General features: G+C 39.8%; 1 protein-coding gene across 1 annotated transcript in view; it reads left to right on the forward strand.

Annotated features, from left to right (window-relative positions):
- raver2 (ribonucleoprotein, PTB-binding 2) overlaps positions 1-26,828 on the forward strand; it is a gene marked incomplete at both ends in the record, with an annotated part of 61,693 nt that overhangs the window by 9,677 nt on the left and 25,188 nt on the right. Inside the window, 3 exons of the mRNA XM_079220495.1 lie at positions 4,352-4,418; positions 24,060-24,367; positions 25,273-25,437. Coding sequence (XP_079076621.1) covers positions 4,352-4,418; positions 24,060-24,367; positions 25,273-25,437 — 540 coding nt within the window. The remainder of the gene's footprint in view (positions 1-4,351; positions 4,419-24,059; positions 24,368-25,272; positions 25,438-26,828) is intronic.

The raw sequence follows: 26,828 nt of genomic DNA on the forward strand, positions 1-26,828 counted from the left end.
CCTGCCACTGCTGAGAAATGTAACTGGTGTATCTTTGCTGCTGCAACTCGGTATCCTTGTGATGCTGCAGGTCTTGATGCTGCTAATCATCACAAGATCAAACACACCCAATATAATTTGTCTTAATGGCACTTTTTATTTTGACGCTCAAGGCACATTTCTTGCCCAATTTACATTAGGCAAGACAAAAAAGTGGTTGTGTAGCGTTTAGGTTGGAACATGCTTCTCTGGGCTGCATGTCTTTCATTCTTCTCCCAACAGGAAGCTGGATTACACTGATATTACATTTATTAGTTTGGCAGATGCTTTTGTCCTATGCAAAGTTCAAATGAGGTACAAAGGGAAGCCTTCAAGAATAAGTGCTGCAGCAGTTCCACCTGACACAAGTGCCACAAGGCCACAGGTGATTATAAGTGCACAACAATTTAGAGCGATAAAAAGAAGCATTAGGGGATGGAGAGCAGAATTTGGGTTGAGGTTTAGTTAATGAATGAGGGAGTCCATGTAGGGGGGTGCTGTGTTAGAGGACACTCTGTAGAGCAAATGAAAAGAAAGCATGTTATATAGTATATATAATTGTCAAAGCAGTGAATAGACTGTATGTAAATAGCAGAGAACAAAAGGTAAGCGAAGATCATGATCAGATATAATGTAATTACAAGTGGTAACTAAAAGCAGGAAGGGGGAATTTGCATTAAGACCTGCAGTTAGGACACATAGTTGGCATTTCATCAAGTCAAGGAGTCAACACAGTGCGGGGGCCTGAAGTAGCACCCAGGCATACTAATGGCAAGATTTTTTATTTTTTATCAAAGCAACATTTTTAATTCGATTCCGATCGTTTATTCATTTAATTCATTAAATTATTGATGTGTTTTTATGTCAATAACCACTATAGCTGCCAATAACCAATAACATTTAGAATTGTTGACGGTTTCCACTGACCTTTGGACTGTTGAAATAATTTTGGGGACGGTGAACCTTACTGTCAATTATAGTTCTTGGGAAGAAAATCATAATCATAAAAAAAAATGTTTAATTGGCCAAGAAAATTGCAATGGATGCATTTCTAGTGAACACCTGTGAAGCTGCTGATCAGCTGACATCATGTTCCTTCATGAACGTATCCTACAACCATGAGCTCCACTTGGTCTTACCAGCTGTGAGGCAGCCTGCATTCCTTATCAGGTCTATCGTCTCCGGGCAGTTTGCTTTAGTATTAAAGCTCCAAGTGTGTGTATGCATGCAGACAGTGGCCCAGGGCTTCAGGCTGGTGCTGGGTGCTGACTGGACTTGCTGTAAATGTCATCTTCTTAAAGCATTAAAACATGCCGAGAGGCCAGTATGGGCCATTATAGAACAGAATGACACGCGTTATGTATTATAGAACAGCTTGAGGAACAAACTGTCGACCAGGCTTGAACAGAAAACAGCGTGTCCCACTACTTCTACTCTCATACTGTCCAGGTTCTCCATTTAATCACTGACAGTCAGAAAAACTTGCAATAGACAGGTGTCTTTTTAAATATGTAATGATGTTAAAAGTTTAACAAGGTGTATTGCAACTGTATCCATCTCTGTAGTGGTACGATTCTTTCAAATGTAGCTCTATTTGTGTCAAAATCATGATTTGCAGTTTGTGGGTTCATTTTTCCAGAGTATAAGTATTTGGTCCCGCTGTCTCTTTACTGAGCCCAGTGGCGGTTTTGAAACACTAGTGAGCGCCGCTTTGCTATCACGGTGGTGTTAATTAGGAAGCTGTTGAAATGGCGTATTTGGAACCTCAATGAAACAAAGTGGAACATTGTACAACAGCGTGAAGGGGTAATGAAAGTAAAAACGACATTAAAACATGGAACGTAAAAAGGAAATAGGGTGAAACAAACTGGAATATCATAAAAAAAAAAACGTGCGGCATGGTGTGCTCAACTGGTAAATTGTTTGGCGGAGAAGAGAGGCAAGACTGTTTGGACCCCTAAAAATAGTCTTGAAGTGTCTTGTAATGCGCCGGTGCTGTGCGAAACCAACTCTCAGCACGATTTAAGTACAGAACAGCACAGGGACGAGTGATGCAACGCCACCGAAGAGAGAAGGAACACTGAGGGGCATAATTCAACCTCATCTGACTGGCACAAAGTACTCTGTGATGTCAGCGTCTGCATCCTGTTTAGTACTGCACTAACTGCCATTTTAATATTTGCTGCTTTACTTGATTTTTTATACAAGTTCCTCTTTGGTTGCTTATCTTCTTCACTCATTTCACTCAAGTAGGAAATGAGGTTTTCCTTTCATCTGGTACCTTTTATGTCAGAATTCCAGTTCCTAGAGCTCAGCTTTACCCTCTAGAAACCTGCATTGTGTCCCTCTCAGCGACTGCAGCCGGCACTGCTCTGATTTTAAGGGCGAGTGAGTGTGACCCTCAGCATGGGCTGCCTTGTGTGGCCTTCACTCGTATGGCACATTCCTGCTCACTGTGGTCATGAGTGGGCTAGATCATGTTAGAGAGAAAGGACAAGAGAATAAGTGTACACTTCAGAAGGCGTTGTTGTCTTTCTAGAAACCATGTGATAAATGGGATTGGAAGTGTTCTCTGTACACTCGACCTCCCGGAAATGTCAAACCTGCTTTCACTCTCATGTGAAATGTGATCATTGTATGAGTTCATTTCTTTGTTTTATTCTTTGAACAGAAGTGAGAAAAAATTGAATAAAAAATTTGCGCAAAATTAGCTGACAGCCGCATCCTCCCAAATAATAATCAGTTCTTGAAAGATTGGTTTCACTTTCATCTTCCTTTTTCTTGACAATCAGGCCCATTTATGAACTTTAGTGTTGAAATCGTTGAATGCATACGATTAGTGTGAGTAGTATTACTGCACACAACTATAATATTGATAAAAAAATTGCATATGAGACCAAGATGACATGCAAAATAGTAATAATAGCAAATTGCAATCGCAAAAAAAATATTTATTATTATTTTATTTGCCTGATAAATGAACTGTCTGGCCGTTAACGTTTCATCTAACATACGTTAAAGCCAAATTATTATTTGGGACCCTGCATGCAAATTCACATTTGATTACTGTATTTTAAAAGTTTGTATAGAATTGGAATGTAAGTGGAAAGGACAACATAAGGAGGGTGAGAGTATCTCTACATCATACAGATGTGATCATGATCAATCCAGAGTGTCTGGTGGATAAAACCCTCTGAAAGTCCTCCCTGATGTGCATCATTCTGCTGTAGACCGGCCATCACAGCTCGTCTCTGGTGGCACTTAACAATAATTGCTTTATGCTGAAGTGACCTTTTCAGTGTGACCGAGTTTAGACCGTGACCCGCAGGTTGTTTTAGCACAGTGGCAGTTGATCTTGTTTATTCTTTGTTTTGTTGTGTTGCTCACTGCTCAGTTCCTACGCCTCCGCTGTGCTCCTGTTTGACCGACAACTGTTGGACAGGTTTTCACTGTGACTGGATGCACAAGGTTACTCATATCACAGGAGCACATCTAAAATACAACACTTACTGCCAAGCTCTGACCAGTTTGTGCATTTACTTGTGTGCAGTAGAGACTCTGTAACAGAGAGACCCATCAGGAAGGAACCCGAAGGCCAGCAGAGTTAGCAGTGGAGTCACTCAGAAAAGATGTGAGCATCTCTGGCACTCTACTTTGAAAGATAAATTCCAAATGCATTACTTTGATTTGCAGCCATGTGTCTGTCCCTCGCCTGGATTGAAGTGCAGTGTTGTGGGCTGCTGTGATTACGAGCCTGACATTAGGCAGAAAGTTTTTTATCTTTTTGAAAATACACTTAAAAAAAAAAAAGAAAAAACATAATTACTGCAATTGGAGAAGTCTCTGATCAAAGAGTTTACTGTGAAGGAAGTGGAGAAAATAAGGTTTTGTCTCTGTGATGAGCAGAAAAATAAATACATTTTTCTAAGATTTACTTAGAAATATTTTAATATTCGTATAGTTATTGAAAGCAGCTGGTTAGATAAAAATAACTTTCTTGCTGTTAGAATAGTACCGTCATGAGATACTGTGACTTACTTCTCGTAGTTACGACAGATTCGTGTCTGCTGACCATTTTTAATTGTACATTTCCAGTAAAAGTAATTCATTTTGTGTGTCGCTGAAAAAACATACAAATACCAAAAAGTATATTTTTTATTGTCACTGGAAATTCACATTTGAATGTCGTAACTTGTGACATTCATGTTTATTCTTGACAAATTTAGAAATATTTTCTATAAAATTGTGGTTTAGATTTGATCATGCGTTATTCTGCCGTCTTGGCGATCTCTCAGCTCAACTCCCGTGTTTCTCTCTTTGTGTCTCTTTACAGGAAGTCCATGAGATTCTGAAAGAATATGAACTGAAATACTGCTTTGTGGACCGGAACAAAGGCACAGGTAAAACTCACACCTAACAGACATACAGACGCACAAACACACACACACACGTGCGCTTGTACCCCTGTGTTTGTGATGACCCTCATCGACGCAATGCACTTCCTAACCATAACCTTTAAAACTCAAAACTAAATGATTAACCATGAACTTCTCCTAATTCTAACCCTAAACCAGCCATTTGAAGAATAGAACATGTCCTCAGTCTTAAACTCCGACTGGTCCTCACAAAGATAGACATATAAGAGCACATACACACCGATATTCAGCTCAAATGATCCTGTAAACCAAACCCTAAGCATACAGCAATGTCATATCTTTCATCACAAAATTGTATTTATAGTTATATGGCAAGTCATGTGGTAGTGATGGCACAACTGAAACACTTGTTTTACATAGTGTAGAAATAGTGGAGGGGTCACACTTAAGCCTGTGTCTCCAGTGATCGAGATCTGTCTCATTACTCGGTCAGTACAGTTCTGCTAAATATACATTTGAAATACTGCAGTGACTGTTGTTTGTTTTTAGCACAGAGATGGTGATTTTATGATGTATATGATGGGCTGTCAGTTATTTTTTAATGCCTAATTTATCTCTGAATGACTCAAATAAATAAAATTCCACCTTTATTTTATTCATAAAATCTAAAGATAAAATAAATTCCATTGTCAGTTTAATAGGTCTGAAACAATAGTCCTCCTATAAACGCTTGATTGCACTTTAGGATAATTTTGAAAGATGTAGTTTGTTAAAATTCACCAAAAATGCCTCCAAAATGTCAATAACTGAACATTACAGTCTTCATGAAGGGAGGATTTCTTGTTGAAGCTGTTGTAGTAGACTGATAGTTTTAACCAGGTGAGCCTCTTAAACTGGTAACTGAGTATATAATATGTATACTATTGATTCAGTATTGCAGTTAACACAATTTTTATAGTTTTATATTTCTTCTGTACAAGGGATTTGGCGGGGTGGTCTACTTTGCGTCTCAGGATAGACAGTGTCTGTCGTATGCTATACAGATTGTACCGTTAAGGCACATTTTGGTCTCCTTAGGCTGGAAGCGTTCTGCAGTGATGCATACATAAAAACAGACTGGCTGGTTAGCAGAAGCGATGGCAAAATTGACGGGTGATTTGAGCGTTAGTGGACGAGCGTGATGAGTCAGACATGGTTTCAGTTACATTTTTGTAAAATAAAGTACTAATGTTTTTTGAAGCATTTCATTGGCAGCTTGCTTCTTGAGTTAAAATGAACGAAATTCAAAAAGTTAAATGTGTTTTTACAGGCTTTGTACAAATGACGGGTGCATAACTTGTAATATCTAATCTAACACAAGTACGTTTTTGCACAGACTCACACATCCTACTCACATTCGGAGTACATTAGGTTCTCATAAGTCAGACATGTACATGTATACACACAAAGCACACAAAGCACACACACACAAAGCACACACACACAAAGCACACACATAAAGCACAAATCAGACCCCCAGCCCCTAGAGTGTCTCCCTTTCCAGGGAAATCTCTTACATAGAGCCTATATTTAGTCCTTCCAGTCAGCCTAGCACCTGAAACATAACGCTGTTAGAAAGCAGAGGGAGCTGTAAACAGCTGAGAAATCAAAGCACCAGCCCATCCAAAAGGTTAATAGGATTTAGGAACAAATGAGAGTGTGATGAAACACAGGCCCTCATCGGTCCGGCAGCCACTGTACTAATTAGCCGGCTGTGTTGGCGTTGGGTGTTGGGCTCTGATGTGGCGAGGTGGGTGGAGTGGGATGGGAATCAGAAGTTGTTGAAGGAAATGTACAATTTCTCCTGACAAACCCATTGTGATGGCACGACATTCCTCTCCCCTTGTTTCTCTCTCACATAATGCTCTTTATCTCTCTCTCTCAGAGGGGGAGAGGGGCAACAGGGAGAGACTGAAAAACACAGAAAAGCAGAAATACAGAAACGGCTTTTTGAAATTTTGAAATATGAAAAAAAGAAGTATGACTGTCAACCCTCTCAGACTTGTTTTGGTTCTAATGCGTAGCAGTAAGGTCTGTATTGCGTCAGTCGTATTGAGGAATGAGTGTCAGAGAACGGTGGAGGGGACAGAACATTTTTTTGTCTGGATAGTTTTTGGAAAACAAGCTTATTTGCTTTCTTGCCGAGAGTTGGATGATAAATACATTACATTACATTAGCTATTTAGCTGGAGCCAGTTATCTTCGCTTATTGTAATGACCTGAAACAGGAAAACAGCTAGTCTAACTTGGTCCAAAGGCAACCTGCCTAATAGCACCTCTGAAGCTCACTAATTAACATGTTATATTCCATTAGTTTAATGCTAACTCAGGGAATAACCGTGTTTTTCTCAAAAATGTTGGACTGCTCCTTTTTTGCTGCAGCCAAGTTATTAGTAACTAAATCAGTACGCAAACATACCATCATACTGTACATCACCAGTAGTAAATGAATTGCATTTAAATGGCGCTTTTCTACCTTACCAGACATAGTACTTTGCAATGTTTTCACCCATTCACAAACACATTAATACACCATTGTGGCGAAGCCGTCATGCAAGGTGCTGGCCCGCCCACCGGTCGGAACTTGAGGTCAGTGTCTTGCTCAAAGACACTTCAACATGCAGGCATGATGAAAAGATAATGTGCTCCACCTCCTGAGCCACAGCCACCTAGAGGTAGCCAACTATGTGCAGGGTTTTACAACCAAAGACTTCAAGTAGAGGTGAGGTAATCGGATGGAATGAAAACCTGCACGATGGTAACTCTCCATGACACGTTCTTGGCCACCCTGGCTGTACTGTTTTTTTTTAAATATTCTTCTCCTACTGTACAACCCAACTCCATTTTCATCAGATGTATCCACATTGGAGAGCATTTTCAGTAGAACTTATTTTTAATGTAGCACTTATACTTACTTATACAGAACGCATTTATAGACCTTCACGGTTAATCATGACACCGTTGAAACCTTTTTTTAAACTTTTCAATCAGCTGGAGCTGTTGGCTGTGTCTTAATGTTTTCTGTTTAGTCGATGGAGACGGAGAGCAGTGAAACTTAGTGACACCGATCATTAACACGTCCACCCTAATGAAAAGGGTACAAATGTGATTGTTTAAAGTGGGATGCTGCTTTAGCTGGCAGGGTGCTCACTGTGTGACACAAAGGAACTGTTGAAGAATTGATTGATAAATATAAAAATGTCCCTTGCTTCTAATGTAGTCTCGTTGAGATGAAGTCTTTGTGCATGAGTTGTTTCTGCAAATTGTACACCATAAAACCTCTGCAAGGCCAATTATATACACACACATATGCTAGTTATGGACTTGTGGATGTGAAATACAGGAACAATGAGGCAGCTTCTGGAGTAGCCATAGGGCTGTTTCACACTTGTCCCAGAAACAAATGTGACGGGCCCCATTATTGAATATTGCCTTGTAACGAGGGAGCAATAGCGCCCATGAGAACCAGCTAAGGAAGAGAACCATCAGAATCCTCATTATCATCTTCTTCATCTTCTCTCTTGGTGTCAAACATGAGGAGTTTTTTTTAAACTAACTAAAGCGTATGTGTGGGCGTATTACTCTCGTTCATTAGCTACCCACAGTGCACTTGGCCTAATAAAACTGAAAAAAAACACACACACACACACAGGCCAAAGCACAGGCCAAAACGTGACATACGTTTATGACATACATATTCTCAGTCAACCTTGACAGCAGGAGCTAAGAGGTAACAGTGTGTGTGTGTGTGTGTGTGTGTGTGTGTGTGTGTGTGTGTGTGTGTGTGTGTGTATGTGTGTGTGTGTGTGTGTGTGTGTGTGAGAGAGAGATTGATATCAAGCCTCTAGCTTTTCACTTTGTGGACTGAATACGTTCTTGATCCGGTTACCCCGTGACTTGTCGCCTCTTCACTTACCCCAAACACATACAGACCTCTATCTAACCTCAACCTCTGTGATTTACCCCTGTGTGTGTGTGTGTGTGTGTGTGTGTGTGTGTGTGTGTGTGTGTGTGTGTGTGTGTGTGTGTGTGTGTGTGTGTGTGTGTGTGTGTGTTTAATGGGTGTCATAACAAATGTAAATCTGTGTGTGAGAAGTGTTGGTTGTGTGTGTGTGTGACAGCAGTCAGATTGAACTTGCTTGCCATTGGATCAGTCTTCATGGCAGCTGGATAACGTCAGGCAAACCAAGTGTTTACAGTCTGACTCGCTCCTCTCCTTCCTCTCTTCCTCCGTCTTTTCTGTCTCTTTCACCCTTCCTGCCTCTCCAAGTCTCACAGCTTTAGAAAATACCGAGATTGTTTCTGTCTGTGCCACCATGCAACAGTGGTTTGAAGTGAAGCACTCTGTGAAAGGGTTTAAGTGAATGAGCTGAAATGTGCTGACAAATTCAGAATAGAAAGCTCTTGAAGCCAAAACCTTCAGCACACAGTTCTCTCTATTATGGAAGGGAAAAGATACCAATATTGTATATGGAGAGCCACAGTCTCATACGTAGGCATGTTGTGTTGACTATTTCCAAATTATTAATTTTGTCAAACAACAGTATACTTATGGCAAAAGGAAAATTGTTAGATGATAATGTTGAAAATGTTCTTTGACGTTTTCTGTTATTTTTTTCTGTTCTTGTTACTTTCATTACTCAAAGGCTTCTTCTTGTATCTCTACCTCTCTGCTTTTCACCACTGAGTTGCAATTAACATAATTTTCATAATTTTTAGTTTTGGTGGAGCTCCTGGTTTGGCTGGTTTGGGATGGCTGTTGTTGTTGTTGTTGTTGTTGTTGTTGTTGTTGCTGCTGCTGCATCTGTGAAGCAGAAAATGATACCTGGGAAGCACAACGTGACACTACAGAGGCTTAGAAATCAGGATATAGTCTGATTGTATTGTTTGTAGAATAAATTGCTGATGAAGATTAAACAACACTTGAAATGTTATTTCTTGCTTCCTCAGCTCTCACACACAGATACACACTCTTCTCTCTTGAATACAAAGTCCACTGAGTCATTATGTGAATTAAAAAAACAATCTACTGAATTATAAAAATATTAAATCTTTTATGAATTATTTTCCTGCAAATCATGCTGCATGGTTGATCATTTTTCATCAAATTCAAACTGGGTACTCTTGAAGAATTAAAAGTAAATTTGTTCAGCAGATTATTTTGTTGGTCGAGAAACATTGAGTTTTGTTGCATATTTCATATCAAAGTGCTCAAAAGAAGCCATGGTTTGTCATTCACAGCATCAACTAATTTGGTTACGACATGGGTAAAGAAATGCTGAACTAAAAATGAGTTAATATAAGAGCTGGTTTTAAGAAGCCCGTATGGGTCAGGCTCTCCTGTTGACTAGCTATTTGGTATCTACGTCTGCTCTGTCTGTTTAGTTTAACAGCTGATACAATTAAACTATAAATAAATAAAAAAAAAAAAAAATAGCTATAACTTTTAACTATAAAAAAAGAAAGAATTATATAAAAAACTAAAATTATAAAAAAATTAAATTTAAATGTAAACTTTGTAGATTCTGTTTAGGCCAGCAGAGAAGGCTTAGCAGGCCCTGACGGCCCGCCACTGTCAAAAAGGGCATAACACCTCGGAGAACAGAATTTGGTTTTATTATGTGCAGAGAGGTTTTTATAATGGGTGTGAAATGCACACATATTCCCTGAACGGAGTGTATCACATATGCAGATACAAAAACACAGTCAAGCAGGCACAAGACTCAGGAATCATCCGAATGCTCAGTTTGTCACTTGGGAGTGTGAGTGTCTGTGTTTGTTTTGGAAGGTAAAGTTTGTGTGTACTTTGGGATTCCTTTTAGCGACACGTCTGTAATAAGACTGCTGCTTTTACACCTGTTTCATTTTCACTTGAGTGTTTATGATTATAAGATCTATAAGATACAGGAATTCCTTCACATAGACCAACCTGTAACGGACACTAGTTAATGGAAAATAATGTTATTCTTTTTAGCTTTTGTTTTCATAATTTAGTTTCTTATTCCTATTGGTACAGTTTATCAGATATAATCGATCATATCCTGGCTCTACAGTTTAAAAAAAATTGTGCTATTCTTCTATCCACATTTTTCTTTCAGAATCAGCTTTATTGGACATGTGTGTCTACACAAACATGGAATTTGAATCCGGTTTCACGCAGCTCTCATCGGACATATATACATATTATATACAATAAACAAGATAAATATTAAAAATACATTAAAGACAACAGAGGCAAAAAGACAATTAAAGACAACAGAGTAGTTGTCTTTTAAATAAACACATGGCATAAAGAAGCATTTGATCCACCGACCAATCCTGTGTCCGGTCCCAAGTTTTAATACCTGGACACTTGGGTGGGTGAGGTGGCAGTTTAGTGCAGGTAAACGACACAACTTCATTTTACCCTGTGAGGACATGTGACCTTCTGTGCCTGTGTTTGTATGGTTCGGTTCTGAAGTCATTTTCCTTGAGGTGTATGTAATTGGCTTCTCCTGAGATATAGATGTTAACTACACTAAAGATGATTCTTTCTGGGGACGCGTTAGTAATTGACCCCGTGGTAATTATTTCATACTACACATTTAGCTTTTGCTCTAATTGGATTTTCCGGGGTTAACGAAAAGATTGCCATGAAAAACTGTCATCCTCGTTCTGTCCCATAATACTCAGGTGTTTCCTCGCTGTTTGTGTTAGTTCGTGGAACCTCTACTGGCTCGTCTCCGACCTCTGCTCTAATTGAAAAGTACTGCTCAGAAAAGCTTTGGCATGCATCTGCACCTCATGACTACATCAGCCCACTGAGCCGGCCTCCACCGTTGGACTTATTAGGCCATACTGATGGGAGTGTTTATGTGTCTGTGTCTGTTGGTGTGTAATGCCGGTGTGTTTAAGTGCGTTCCGCTATGTGTGTGCGTGTGTCAGTGTGTATGTATGAAACTCCCTGTCTCCATTTACGGCTTTGCTTCGGGCCGTTGCTTCAGTTCCTCGGCTAATGATGATTTTTCCTTAAACACCCACCCTCTGAACACACACGCGCACACGTACACACACACGCACACACACACACACACACACACACACACACACACACACACACACACACACACACACACACACACACACACACCACAGTAACCACACACATGAATATTATCACCTCAGTTCATACTGAGCTCCTGATTTTTTTTTTAACCACAACCCCCTTTTCTTGCCAAAACATTCTCTCAAAAAGTATCTAATCCTCTCACCGTTCTTTCGCGATATTCCTCATTCACACATCTTGCTGCGTCTCGATCCCTTTTCTCTTTGCTTCTTTCCTTCCTTAAGTTCTTGCTTCACCATTTGCAAATTGGAGGCACTTTACCAGCAGCTTGTTAGCTGGCTCATAGCCCACGTTCAAAAAGTAAAGCATTCATCATTATCTGTCTCCACACTCGCATTACTATGTGGTGGGATTGCCAGCGCTGTTTAAAATCTCATTATCGGAGCAGATTACGCGTTGGCTGCAAATTTGGCGCATTCAGACTCTGTGATTTTAATTTGAGTTTTCTTCACATCCCAAAGGTTTCAACTCACCTGAGGCCTTTAATATGTTATACTGTGTGTTTGTCATTAAATCTGCCTGCCCTTGTTTGGTATCAATACAGTATCGGAACAGGCCAAACCAAAAAAATCATATGCAAATTCAGAGATGAATGGGTTTAAATGATTTATTCCTTTGGATCAGATTCTAAACATGATCCATTTTTACTGCCAATCATTTTAATGACCTAAGGCAGTGGTCTGTGTCTTCATATTTAATCAACATATTATTATTTATAGCCACGAGATCACAGACTGATAGAAAATAAGTTTAGCTTCAAAATGAGTCTTCTCTCAAGAGCAAATGTCAGAGATAAAAAAACAATAAAATACTGCAGGTAAGAAAAACAATTGACTTGAATTAAACTTTTTGATAATTAATATAATGAGATAGAGAAAGTTCAAGGCTTGTTTTGGTTTCAGGTGTGTTCTGCTGAGATTTAACACTTGACAGAGAAGCAGACAGGCAGCTTGACAGGCACACAGATGCTCACATGTACATCCAACCATCCAACCAGTCAGCGAGCCAACCAGCCAGCCACAGACAGCCAACCGCTTACACATGAGGTCCAGAGGTATGTGTGCTAATTCGACAGTGCTGTGGAACCAGGGATCTGGGAATACAAAGGCGGAGCTTATCATGGGAATCCCAGCCTTTCAATGGAGGCCTTTGTGTTTGTCGCCGGCACTGTCCAGTAATGAAGACAACACATGCTTGCATAAAGCTCATTGGCCTGTCACTTTGTATTAGTGTGTGTGTGCGTGTGTATGTGTGTGTGTGTGTGTGTGTGTGTGTGTGTGTGTGTGTGTGTGTGTGTGTGTGTGTGTGTGTGTGTGGATGAAATGCACAAGCTGAGGGATGAGTACAGGTTCAGTTGTCCTGCAGTCACACACAAGTAGCACCATCCATCATATGTACTTTCTCCATTGTGACTTTGCCATTATAACTCATACTTTTGCTCCTCTTTGTTCTTCTTTTTTTCATCCCTCCCAAAAAGATAAAAGTATTTGGGTTGTTGGTTTGTGTGTTTCTCTGGTAATGACGCTGCTGAATAGAGAGTTGATTGGCTTTGCTGTTAGTTGTTTGTGATGTCTGGAAGGCTGCACTTGTGGAAGTCTGAGAAATGGTACACTGCTTTCGGGAAGTTTGGAATATACATCAAGCCTGTTATTATATGCAGCATCATAGGGTTGGGTATCAAATACAGTCTGAGTAGCAAACAAATTCCAAATACATAAGGACAAGTGTCTTCTATTTGTCTTAGATCTGCCCATGATTTCCTTAAAATCACTTTTCACTGTAGAGATTTAGATCACCCTTGCTGCTACTACATACATACACACATAGAAAGCTTCACAAAAGTAAGAGGCGATACAATGAATGTAATCGCACACAAAAGCGGTTTGCAAGTACGTCTGGATGATGAAACATCTGCTGCAGCAAGATTTAGGAATCATATAGTTGTCCCTTTTTAAGTGAATTCTCCTACTTTATCAGAATCAGAATCAGATACTGTTTATTGCCAGGAATGTTTACACAAACAAGGAATCTTGCTAGGCGGAAGGTGCATACATTAGACGAGACGAACAACAATCAACAGTCAACGACAACAACAGAGCAATGATATTTAAATCAAGTATAAGAAGTGCTCAGACAAACAGATAACGTTAATGTAAGTGTATGTTAAAGTGACATGTGTGTTTAAGTTAAAAAGTGTATGTTAAGTGGCATGAGTGTTTAAATATGAAGTGTGCAGTGGAGTGACCGGTAAGAAGAAAGAAAAGAAAGAAAAATAGTCCGAAAATAATAATTCTCATGGGCTGCGTCCCTGCAACTGGACTACACAACACTAGCTAACAGAACCATTTCTCAACTCAACACCACTCTTTTTCATTTTTGTATTTTTTCGTCTCTGACAGCAGTCTGACAGCAGCCGAGTCCATCTAATTGCTTCCTTGGACAGCAGCTTGTCACAGCCTCTCCCTCTCTGTGTCTCCCTCTCTTCCTCCCCTCTTTTATTTTTCTCCCTCTGTCGTCATTTGTCCATCTGTCATCTTGTGAATCACTAAATGTAAATCAGCACAGGCTACGCAAGTGTTATATGGTTGTTATCTCTCAACACACACACACACACACACACACACACACACACACACACACACACACACACACACACACACACACACACACACACTCTGTTACCTCTTAGCTCCTGCTGTCAAGGTTGACTGAGAATATGTGAGTATGTCATGAACGTATGTCACGTTTTGGCCTGTGTGTGTGTGTGTGTGTGTGTGTGTGTGTGTGTGTGTGTGTGTGTGTTTTCTTTTTTCAGTTTTCAGTTTTATTAGGCCAAGTGCACTGTGGGTAGCTAATTAAGCGAGGTAGTACCCCCACGCATACGCTTTAGTTAGTTTAAAAAAAACTCCTCATGTTTGACACCAAGAGAGAAGATGATTTATCGATTCTTCAACAGTTCCTTTGTGTCGCACACGGGTTCACAACCCCGCGACTATAGCCAAGCTCGGCTACAGGGCTACATGTGCTATATATCTGCTCTAATTACTCGTACTGGTCTCACTTTGCTGCATCTTTCCTTGTGACTCTTTGTCACGGCCGCAACAACACAATAGTGATTTTCAACTGAAGTAGGTCATCAGTACCGAATGTCGATCGTCACCCACTTAGCACCTCAATCTTGTGCTGGGGTTGTATTACTGTTGCAACTAGCTAGCTAATATGAGGGAAATACAAAGTTAGGGTGGATTTGCATGACCTGTGGAGACCTCGACTCTCTAGCTTGCAACTGCTAGAAGAGGCTAGACTAAACCCCCAAATGCCACAGTTCCTTTTTTTGGATCTGCCTTTCAACTGCAAAGATTTAAGATTAAGATTTGTGTTTCGCAATATATAATACAGTTAAGTACTTTTCTTTTCTTTTTTATTCCGTCTGTATATTTAATATTGCTACTGTATTCTTCTTTACTGTTTGTATTACTGTATTACTGTTTATTTATATTACTTGATTTTTTTTATTTACTATGTGTCTCTTCTGTGCAATGCTGCTGTAATCCTGCAATTTCTCCACTGCGGGACTAATAGAATAACATTATTTCATCTTATTTCATATACCGGTATTGACAATAACCGTGAAATAAAAATATATAAAATTGATATCAGGATAATGATAATACACACATGATAATATTGTATTATTCAGTCTTTCCTTTCTCACCTTGTCTGAACATTTTTTTCACCTTTTGCCATATCATCCCCATTATATCTATACAACTACTGTGTTTATGATTACATTGTTTACCAGAGCACAGTTTCTGAAAATGTAGTCAGATATTTTTTACTTAAGTAAAAATAGTAATACCAAAGTGTATAAATACTGTTACAAGTAAAAGCCTTGTATTCAAAATGTTACTTCAGTAAAAGTCTCAGGCCAGTGGCCCCAGTGCAGTGGCTGCACTGCCTTTATTTATGCCATTGGCACAGGATCACAGAAAGTTATGGGTTATGGTTTCAAAAATAGCTTTCTTGGAGTCCACTATTGCCTCCAAAATTTTTGCTGGGTTTTTATTTAACTTGTATTTCATTGCCAAAGCTTAGGATTTGCTTTGTGGTCAACTATGACTGTATATCATTCTGAAAAATAATTGCGATGTCTTTTTATTTTCATAAACCCAACAGCAGCTATGACCAAGAGAAGTGCTGCTGTGGTGTGTGAGCAGTCTGGGAAATGTAAGCAAAGTCTGGAGTTTACTAGGAATTGTGTAAATAACTTCAAACCAGCTGTGGCTAATACACTTTTTCAATCAGAAATACAATTGAAATATGCAGAAGGGAAACTGTGCAGATGTCTCATTAGGTCATCATCACCGTGGTTGTGTAGTGACATCTGTTTTTGAACCTTCCGTTTTGTGATTTGAGATTAGTTGCAGTATTTTGTTTTCACTAAAGACTGTCAAAAAAGAGAGGGAAACAAAGGAGAGGAGTAAAAGCCGTCTGCAGAGTGGGTGGTGGTCGAATGTTAAGGAGCGGAATTGATGGAAGGATGAAGGTGAAGGGTAGGATTGACCTAAAATTACAGATTGTGTGACTAATCATAGAAAGGTAACGGTAAGAGTGAGGGCATGACAGAGAGAAAAGTTAGATTGAAGGAGTCATCTACTGGAAGGATCAATAGATGATGAATTGATGGCACAATGGCTGGCATGGGCGGGATTTCATGCTCAATTAAAAAGCATTAACACTGTTTTTTCCCTCTTTGTTTTAAACTGTCTTTTCTTCAAACTGCAGACTGAGTAGCTGTTGTTGCTTCTGGCCTTTGTTTCCACTAGAAATGCAAATATTTACATGTATACTACGCTGTATAAAAGCTCACAACATTGGATTTGTGGATATGTTAAATGATGCGTCCATTTTTAGAGTGAAATGTTTCAAAGATGAGTGGCGGAGTGAACAATGCAGCTGTGGGCGGGTGAGTGGGCGGCCGGTTGAAGAAACGCCGAGTGATCGATCCCACTCAGCAACTGGCTCTTATGCATCTCATCCCTCCATTTCTCCATTAACACCCACCAGCCTCATACACTTTACTATAACATTTAAATACTAGAGATCCCTGCACAAAATATATATATTTTTGCTGCCTGTGTACAGTGTTGACATGAAACTTTGCTACATTCACAATTATTCCTTTAGAAGATTTCAGGTTAACACATCCTGACCAGGTTCAAGCAGCATACTGAAATATATATATATGATTAAATATTAATATATTATTTTTTACACAAAGGCTGTTTGTTAGCCTAGGTGGTTTTCCATGGAGAATAGAGTCAAACTTGGAATATTTTTTAGCACCGAACAATTTTACATCAGATTCCAGAGTTTCTGGAACCAGTTGATAAAATAAGCTGCAAAGGCCAGTAGAATGTACGGTATTTATTTATTTTGAATACTATTTCAGTCAAGTGTAAGAGAAGTCCAAGCTGGAGCAGTTTGTATGCAAAAATGTATTGTCCCAATTTAATATTACTCCTAGTGTTGTCTTATTGTTGAACATCCCACATATCACTCACTAGAGTCCTTTGCATGTGCACAAGTTTGAAATGTGATTAGAACAGGGAATTGAAAAGTATCATTACAAGTCATGAGCCAGAAAAATAATAATTACACTTTAGTAAATTACATTTTCTTACATAGTGAAATGTTGATGTCTTTCCGCACAGTTGTGTACACTAGGACACAAGCCTGCTCTTCTAAATGACACTGAATGTGATATTAAATAATTCTGAAATTTCATGGGGAATTGATAGCTGACTGTCAGCGAAGCAGCCTCACAGCTGCATGAGCAGCCACCCATGTTTGGAAGGAAAGTCAGAAAACAAACAAAAGACCAACGAACCAGTGATTGTTATTTGTTATAGGCCGGTCCAGACCAGTCCAAATGAAAACACCCGTGACACTGACACAAGTTGAGATAATAGAAAACTGAAGGACCTGGTCTGGGCCAGATTGACAAAAACAGATTTTCTTTACTGATATCATTTAAAATGTTACATGCAGTTTTTAGTAAGCCACGTTTTGTGATAATGATGATTAAAATAATTTTAACCAAAATGTTCGCCCAAAGACTGCATTTGAAATGGTGACTGTGGTGACTGCAGGACTGTGGTGATGACCGATGGATGGAAAGTGAGATAGATGGGAAAATGGGAGCAGAATGGAGAGGACATGGTGATGATGGAGAGCAAGGGAGGGCCGACGTGTTGAAAGACAAAGGGCTCTGAGGATGAGAGGACCGCTGGAGAGAGCAAAGGAGGATAAGAGGGGAGGATGCAGCTCGTCTGAAGTGTTTACTCATGAAGATGCTGTAGCAGAGTGGCCGGGAGGAATATAAAGCCACAGAGACGCAAAGGAGGATGAGAGTTTATTGGTGCTACCGAACTAAGAGGCACAATCCCGGCTGTGTCATAGCTGTTTTAGTATGCGTGTTTATATTTGTCGAGATGCTTGCCGCAGAATGTTTTTTTTTTTAAAGTCAAATAATTCTTCCATTATTGTTTTTTTTTTTTTGCTTTTCAGACAATGTAAATGTTTGGGTAGCCTCACAGATTAAAGCTTTGCTTCTGCATCTTTAGAGATGATGTTTGCTGTGTGATCTGAGGATTTATACACTTTACAGTTCAAGTCAAGTCAAGAACAGCCTTGGGGGCCTTCATTGTGAGGATGATTCAGAGAAGACTCGGTGCGCTTGCCGGTGTATATAATCTATGTGTGTGTGATTGATAACGAAAGAGCAGCAAATCCATAGAGAGCTCATCCTTCCCAGCCTGTCAGCCTCGGCTCAAACACATGGATAGCATTACCTTGAGTTCAGGTTGAAATTGCAATAATGATGTAATTTCTAAACACCGTCCTCGGCTCCTTGGGTTCCTCTTATCTTTCCTTCATCTCTTAAGCAAATTGAAATCTTCGACATCATTACTGCGAAATGGGAGGAAAATATTTTTTTTTTCACTTGATGGCCTGTAAGAGATGAAGGTATCATAAAAGAGATAATAGATGACTTCCAGGCTGGTTGTTGGTGAAATTGATCCTTTGAATAGTTCATTAATGTTGCACTTTGATCATCATTTTGAATTTTACTGATAAGGTCTCAATGAGAAAGCTCTCATAAAAAAACTCATTCAGGGTCTCGCTAATTTATTTAATATCAGAAGAAATGTTCAAAAAATTGAAGATATGTTTACCCAAGTTTATGATAATGAAAGAGTTACAGGCAGGTTGACAAATGAAGAATCAGAGAGGAGAGGAAATATTATTAACAGTCAACTCAAGATGGTTTTACGACAACTAAGATTGACGTGTAATGGTTTACAAATACTGAACATTGACACACTGACATTATATCCATTATATTTGGGTTTAATTGGATGTTGAAGGCGATAATGCTATTTAAATGTATTATACTTAACTAGAACAATTGTGTACAAACGTCATTGATATCAGCCTAAGGAGTTACCGAGCATTTTTAAGGTCATCGAGAAAGCAATCGCGTATGGATTGACCTATATTCTTGAGCTTTTCCTGTGAGTCCACCGAGTTGTTTATTTCTGTGAGACTCCTTCATCTTCATCGAGGCCTTGGGGCCGAGATGAAGCAGCGGGACCCCTTTCTACATTCTCCACAGCACGAGGACCAGCCCCTCGAGTTTCAAGGGTCCGCCTTGACGTTTGTAACTCCCCTGTTTTTAATTAGCTCCTCCAACAGGGAACGTGGCAGCAGAATTGCAGCCTTCGAGGTGATTTCAACAATTTCAATCTTTTCTTTTCCTGTGCCCCTACACACTCCTCATAGGAGCGTGCAGAGTAATCGACATGTTCAGAAGCGGAGGCCCATAATTAAGACGTATGCGCTTTTGTGAATATTTTTTTTGTAGACAAAGTTCACTTGGACACCTACTCAATGATATCCAGGCTGTGAATTATAATTATTTTAAGATATTTAAGCATCTTAGAGTTCTCCCTTTCGCTGCTAGAGAAAGTATTGAGCAGCAATTGACGTCAGCCCCCGCTTGCAGGCAGCACTGTGTCATTAGAGAGAGAGAGAGAGAGAGAGAGAGCAGAGAGAGAGAGAGAGAGAGAGAGAGAGAGAGAGAGAGAGAGAGAGAGAGAGAGAGAGAGAGAGAGAGAGAGGAGAGAGAGAGAGAGAGAGAGAGAGAGAGAGAGAGAGCGCTTTAGCATAATGCCCAAACCATATTCTCTCCATCTCATCGTAATGCCTAATGTTAGGTAGCGTACTTAGTGGGTTAAAACCAGATTAGGCTCTTAGCTTAGCGTAAGAGATCCATTACAGAGTGTGTGTGTCAGAGTATTAGATGGGGTTTGAAGTAATTGATTTGGGTGGAGGCGGTAGCTGAAGACGGACTGAGGCTCATGGAAATGGAGTAAAAGAGACTGGGAGCGAAGTAGTGAGAGGGACCAAAGGACGAACATAAAGCCAATAGATATGAAGAAATACGCGAGTCGGAGAGCAGTGAGGTGAGAAGAGTAGGCACAAAAAGAGATGCAGAGAAGCGGAAGAAAGACAAGTACAGGCAGGCTGATAGATAAAGCTTCAGAGAGGTGGGGATAGATTTACTTTGTGTTAGACCGATCCTGACCTCGCATCAGATCTGGCTACGTTGATGTTCCTGTGAAAACTAGGAGTTCTGTGGAGCAGATGTCCCAATTGTTGCTCATTTCAACATCTTTTTCATTATATTTCTAATATTTTCCATCCAAGACTCCAGTGGCACTGGATATGCAGTCATAGATGCCTGCATATATTTGAATAATGTATTACTACTTCTTAATCTTTTTGACTAAATACTGTAAACGTCTATGTTGAGGGATTGGTTTGTATATACCACGTAGATAGACTACTTTGATGTAAGATAAAAGAGGTGATGTTTGCGTGAAGGTCATTGGGGTCTCCAATGTTACACATGTTTTTAAGCCACCTCCAGATCTCCTGCTGTTCCGCAGATGTTTTACTATGAAATACAATTTGATTTGAAGGCCTGCACCAGAGTTGAGAGGGAACTTGCGTATTTTGCCAACATTGAGACTAGATTGGTTCCATCATTATCATTTGATTAAGTTAAATGTAACTGGCAATTTATTTTAATTAATGATATGAGTCTGTTTTCAAGGGAAAATTCTCAGTTTCCAGCCCCACAAATGTGAGAATTTCTTGCTTTCTTTTGGTTATGAACTGAATATCTTTGCAATGTGAGGACTTGATCTTGGGAAATTGGGATGAAGATTAATTTATTAACATAAAAATAACCAGAGGATTAAGTGATAATGCAAAATGTTTGTTGCAGCCCTAGCTGCATTTTTATAGATCTTCAAATCTATAAATTTTACTTTTTGCGCTTGTTTGGGTTGACGTTAAACAGCATGTTTGACAACTCTGCATGACACTTTAAGGGCGGTAAGGACTTAAGGAACTGGTTTGTGCCAACAATCTTGAATATGAAAAATAAGTATAGTCAAATACCATTTAGGTTTAAAAGGTGGGGAGAAAGGCTGTTCTAGTTGGCGTGGAACTGTTCAAATGAATTTCAGTGCCAAATAGTTTACAATGCTTAGTTGTTTTACTATTGCTTCCTCACAGCTCTGAAGCTCTGTTTGAAATTCAAAATGTATCTAGACTCGATTGGGCTATAGTGTCCTATAGAGGTCAATCCTCTATAGGACAAAAACATTCCAGTAACAATAATTGTGGGCATAGTTTACCGTGTATTTGATGTTCAGTCACTATTGATATTTTTAAGTTTGAACTTCCACCTCATGACAGAAAATTATCTAAAATAGTAATTGTTTTTAAATATTTGTTCCCATTTGCGAGTGAAATGCACTATAGAGTAGCCTTTATGTCCCTGTGTATTAATAGTATCACGTTATCCAGGTTTATGATCAACGTTTTTTCGGGTATTTGTTTCAGGCTCCATCATTTAAATACAGTCTCAGTATTTGAGGATGTGGCCTCTTTGGTTTGGGTCACCTTAAAAAATACTAAATTTGAACTAAGTCCGCTTGACTTGGCTTCTCTATCTTTCATCACCAGTAATGGATGACAAGAGCGGTTCTCTACTTATCTTCCACACTACAAGTCAGGCGTTCACTTCCAACATGTAGCATCTTTAACAGGAACACAGGGATGCATCAAAAAACATGAACATTTCAACATTTCAGTATTCTTTTTATACAGCACTTTTTAAATGGAAATGTTGCATACGTAGTATTTGCATTGAAATGCATTGAAGATCACATTGGTCACATTAAGGAAATAAGAATCAGTTTTGTAGTGTCTACTGTATTTAAAAGTACTCAAAAAATGGCTTTGCCTTTAACATTGCTGATTTTGGTGAATATATATTGACACACCATCCCATTATATCAGTATACTGAATAATAATGTCAGCAAAATTGGACAAAGACATACTCATAAAACAGAGCAGGCAGTGGATGCAGGGAGGAAGTTATGACTGCAGCTCCATGCTCTGACCAATAAAACACATCTCAGACAACATGAATTATCTCTGCATTAGATAAGTTTGAAATGTATGCATGGTGGGAGCTGGTATGGAAACCCTAATTTAAGATATGCAGGACTTCAGGATCAGAATAACAGCAGCTGAGTTTGTAGCTTTGAGAAAAGACATTTGGTTGGGGACAGTGATGTCCCGAGGCATGGTGATATTTTCCTGCAGGTCAAAAGCTCACAGAGCCACGGCTGCACCTGTCTGCAGCTGGTCATGGTGCTCTTAAATTTCCTGTTTCACTTCGATGAGACAGATGTTGACCAGCCAGCCGGAAATCTTCTGTTCAGCATGTAACGTTACATCTTGTGCTGTTCTGTACTGTGAATATTAATTTGATCTCCTATGTGTACTGAGATGTGATGCAATTCAGTTACAGTCTGAACATTGGTTTTGGGAGAAGTTGCTCATCACAAAGCATTTTAACTTCATCACCATGGTTACATTGGATCCCAGAAGTTGTTTCTCAGCATCAAAAAGCATTTTTATTTATATGATTGTTTTGGCCGAACTCATGCCCCCTGTGTTCTTACTCGAGGTGGCATGGTTTGATGTTTACAATTCAGATGAATTCTGTTAAATAGTCCAATCTGAGAGATTCACTGTTACACTGCCGGCCTCTTGAGCCGGTCCTGTGGGGAACCTGAAACATTGTTCTTTGCAGAGTGATGGAAAGTCTCATTCACATTTTTATTTGCATTTTCCCATCTGTGATGGAAATCGATGATTCTTTGGTCAGAAGGAACAGCTGTTTTCTCAGGGCAAAGTGGTTTGACTTAATTGATAGTTGGGGACCGTCTCAGCATTGTGTACATTTTGTATCTGGTCATTGATGAATTGCTTCATCTATAGATCAGTGTTATTCAGCATCCCAGTTTCCCTCTATTCGAGTTTAGCTATCCAGTTGAGTTTATATATAAATATTTTCATCCTCTAAGCCTGTTATTTAAACAATTACTGTTTTTCTTATTTTCAATATGCAAGATGTGCAACACAAACCTCTCTTAACACACCTTTTGTCTTTGTCAGTCAGACTCTCTCTCACACACACACACACACACACACACACACACACACACACACACACACACACACACACACACACACACACACACACACACACATAATGGGCCTTTACACCTTTTATTTTTTATTTTTGTATTCATTGAGCTGGGTATTACTGTTAAAAGGCTTCACTGACTGGATAGTAACTTATGAATAAATATCTCAATGAATATTGAATATTCTTTCAAACACAGCCAGCGTTTTCACTTTCAGGAAAGGAAGGGAAAGAGAAAACAAACATGAGACTCGGTCTCTCAGTGCTGGGAAGGGAGAGCGATTCTATATTATACCAGTGATATTCAGAAATATTATCACTGGCAAGAGGCTAACATTTGTCTTTAGGTACTGCAGTTTAATTGCCTGTAGTGTTTAAATGTAGTATTCATCAGTATTATTGTTTCTCTGACACATCAGTTTTCAAATTAGACAAGGTGTGTATGTGTGTGTGTCACAGTTGATTCCCCTACATAGTGGCTCCCTATTGGCTTTCTAGCTAATGTGTTGTCTTTCTCTCTGTGTATCTGTCTGTCTGTCTGTCTTTATTACTGTCCGTCTGTGAATTTGGTTGTTTGTGCCCAAACTTGTATCCCTATTTTTTTGTCACACACATTCGGCCTGCCATTTATTTTCTTTGCTTTTCATGTGAGTTGTTTTTTGCATGTTTTTCTTGACCGTGCGTGTCTCCATCCTGCATCTCCACAAACTGCTTTCTGCCTGTTTTTCAATGTCTGCTCTGAATGTATGTTTGTGTTTGTCTCTGTCTGCTCGCCTCTCACCCGTCCGCGTCCACTCATGTCTGTCCGTCTCTTTCTTTGTGTCTGTCCTCGTCCTCGTCTGTCTTTTCCTCTCGTCGCTGTCTCCATAATGTCCCCTCCTCCAGCTTTTGTGACTTTGCTGAACGGGGACCAGGCTCAGGATGCCATCCGCTCCCTCCACCACAGCACTGTCCGGGGACGCTTGATCAATGTCACGCTGCAGCCCACCGACTCCCTGCTCTGCCTCACCAATCTGCCCCACACCTTCACCGCCCAGCAGTTTGAGGAGCTGGTACGGGCCTACGGGAATATTGAGCGCTCCTTCTTGGTGTACAGCGAGCTGACGGGCCACTCCAAAGGATACGGGTTTGTTGAATACATGAAGAAGGATTCTGCTTCGCGGGCCCGGTCTGAGCTGCTGGGCCGACCCCTGGTATGTTGGAACAGTTGTTAAAAAATTCATGTTTGATAATTTCATATAATTGTTACATTTTAATCTGTAAGACTGAAAGATCTTTGGAGAAAAAAAATCTGTCAAAGGGCTCCTGTTGCTTTAAATCAGTACAAAAGATGTATTTCAGTTTGCCCAATCAGGGCTAAACTTTTATTGGACTGACTTGATTTAACTCCAGTATATGTGATTTTACTTGATTTGATGAAATTATTACCCCACATTTTTTCACCTAATACCTATTGGGACAAAGGATTTGATTATACTTGATTAGACTACTGACCAACACAAAGGTTGCACATTTATATAGATTTGATTTAGCCCCAAACAAAACTGCAATCAGCTGGCCATATTTGATTTAGACAAAGTGAGTGAAAGAGGAGTGACACATTTTTGTCATTGGTCCCATCCTCACATTGAGTTGTTTACTTCCACAAAACTTTGGCTGAAACTTGTAAACATCGTTTGTGTTTTTCTTGTAGAAACTGGCCAAAGAGAACAGATAATCAGTACAAATACGGGTTCTGCCAGATGAGTTGGGTTTCAATTTACCTCCTGAGTACAAAATATGAAACCGCAGTTTGAACACAACAATGATCTCTAATTCTTTTGCAGTTTACTTTATTTTAAATTATACAAGAGATTGTCTGATTGGCTCAATCAGTGAAACAAAACTGTAAGTAGAAGTGTACAGCTTTAGGTCTGATGAGCTTTAAACAAAATCAACACTCTCGAGTCAAGAGGCTGAATATATAATAACAAGCAAAGTTATATTTTTGAACATTTTCCCACAATAAATGCGGAATCTAATGGGTGCTTATGCAGTGTAGGAGTGGAAAGCAAGTTCAGGGTCTTAAAAAATCTGATCCCGTGTGTTGGTTGTGCAGGAAGACCGCTCGTTGATGGTGCAGTGGATGGACGTAAACCAGCTGGGCCAAGAGGAGAACCTGCACTCCAAGTGTCTGTGTATAAACCGGCTGCCGTTGGACCTCTGTGACTCTGAAGAACTGACCCAGCTCTTCTCAGAAACCTACAAACCTGTCTTCTGCCAGGTGTGTATTCATATGTGTGTGTGTGTGTGTGTGTGTGTGTGTGTGTGTGTGTGTGTGTGTGTGTGTGTGTGTGTGATAGAAAATTATGTATCCAAGAGGTTACGGCTCATTAAACATGGCTGTGCTGTGGATCCAAAGTTTAAGATAAATGTTCTGTTTTCCCTTTTCTTAGAGCATCATATTGTTGCAGAAGCTCTAAAATACATTTATATTTATTGATAATGTCTCACAAACTCCATCAAAGCCTTCATAATATTGATGTCACTTTGAAAGGCTTCCCTTCTTCCACACACGTTAATCAGTCGAACACCACCAGGTGAGATGTGCTGATATCAAATTCAGGGTTCAGGGTACCCATTGGCCAATCTCGCAGTATCACCAAGCAACTGTTTCCATAGTGAATCGTGACACCAGCCCCACCCTTGAACTCCCTCCCTTCCTCCCACTCTGGTGTGTTTCAGTTTAGCTGAGTTATACAGCATCCTGCCCTGTTACATCCACGGCACCCCCACGTTCCTATTTAGACATCACTCAAAGGGTATCTGTCATCTGCTGCATTTCCAGTTTTAGCTCCACCCCTTTGCCCCACTCCCACATAGAAATCAATACGCCCACCATCATCCTGGTCCCATGATGCTTTGTGGGTGTTTAGCTCATGTTGCTTCACTGTTGCAGAGCCAGCAGGCTTTGACCTATGGTTCAGAATTTTTGTATGTACAGTACAGTTTGTGCTTGGAAATGTGTGTTACCGACTTCAGTGTGTATGCACTAGAAATACTTAAAACACAAAGCTTCTGAAACCTTGTACACCAATGAACAAGATGCTAAAATAACGTATACAGGGATATGAACACATACATGGTAGCATTCAAACGAGTAGCCAAAGTATTATTTTACTAACACTGTGTGGGAGTGCTGCAAAGCCATTTTAATCATAATTGCTGTTTTCTATTCATTTGATGCATTCTATGTCCACGCTGGTCTGGTTTGATACTACCGGGGATACTCTTGATTTTAATGTCTGCTTTACCATTTTTCACCGTAAAGGTTTTATTGATATATTTGGGCATCCATGAGAGCTCGGTGTTTATGGTGCCGACACTATAATCGCAACATCCCCAATTTGATGACACGCAAACTTTTGTATGAAATGACATTTGCTCCTTTGCGTATCATTTATTCTTCTATTATTACATTATATCTTACTGTCATCAGCTGCAGTTTTTCTTCCAGAACACCTCTTCCTCCTCTGTGTACATATATCTCAGCCATCTTGGCATTCTTGCTCTGTGCAGAGTGCATTTAACCTGTGGTCTTGGCTCTGAGCGCTATAATTCTGCTACCCACGTAGAGGACCCTCCTGGCAGCACTCTAGTTTAAGTCATCCAGGA

This window comes from Taurulus bubalis, assembly GCF_910589615.1.
Source record: "Taurulus bubalis genome assembly, chromosome: 7".
Lineage (NCBI taxonomy): Eukaryota > Metazoa > Chordata > Actinopteri > Perciformes > Cottidae > Taurulus > Taurulus bubalis.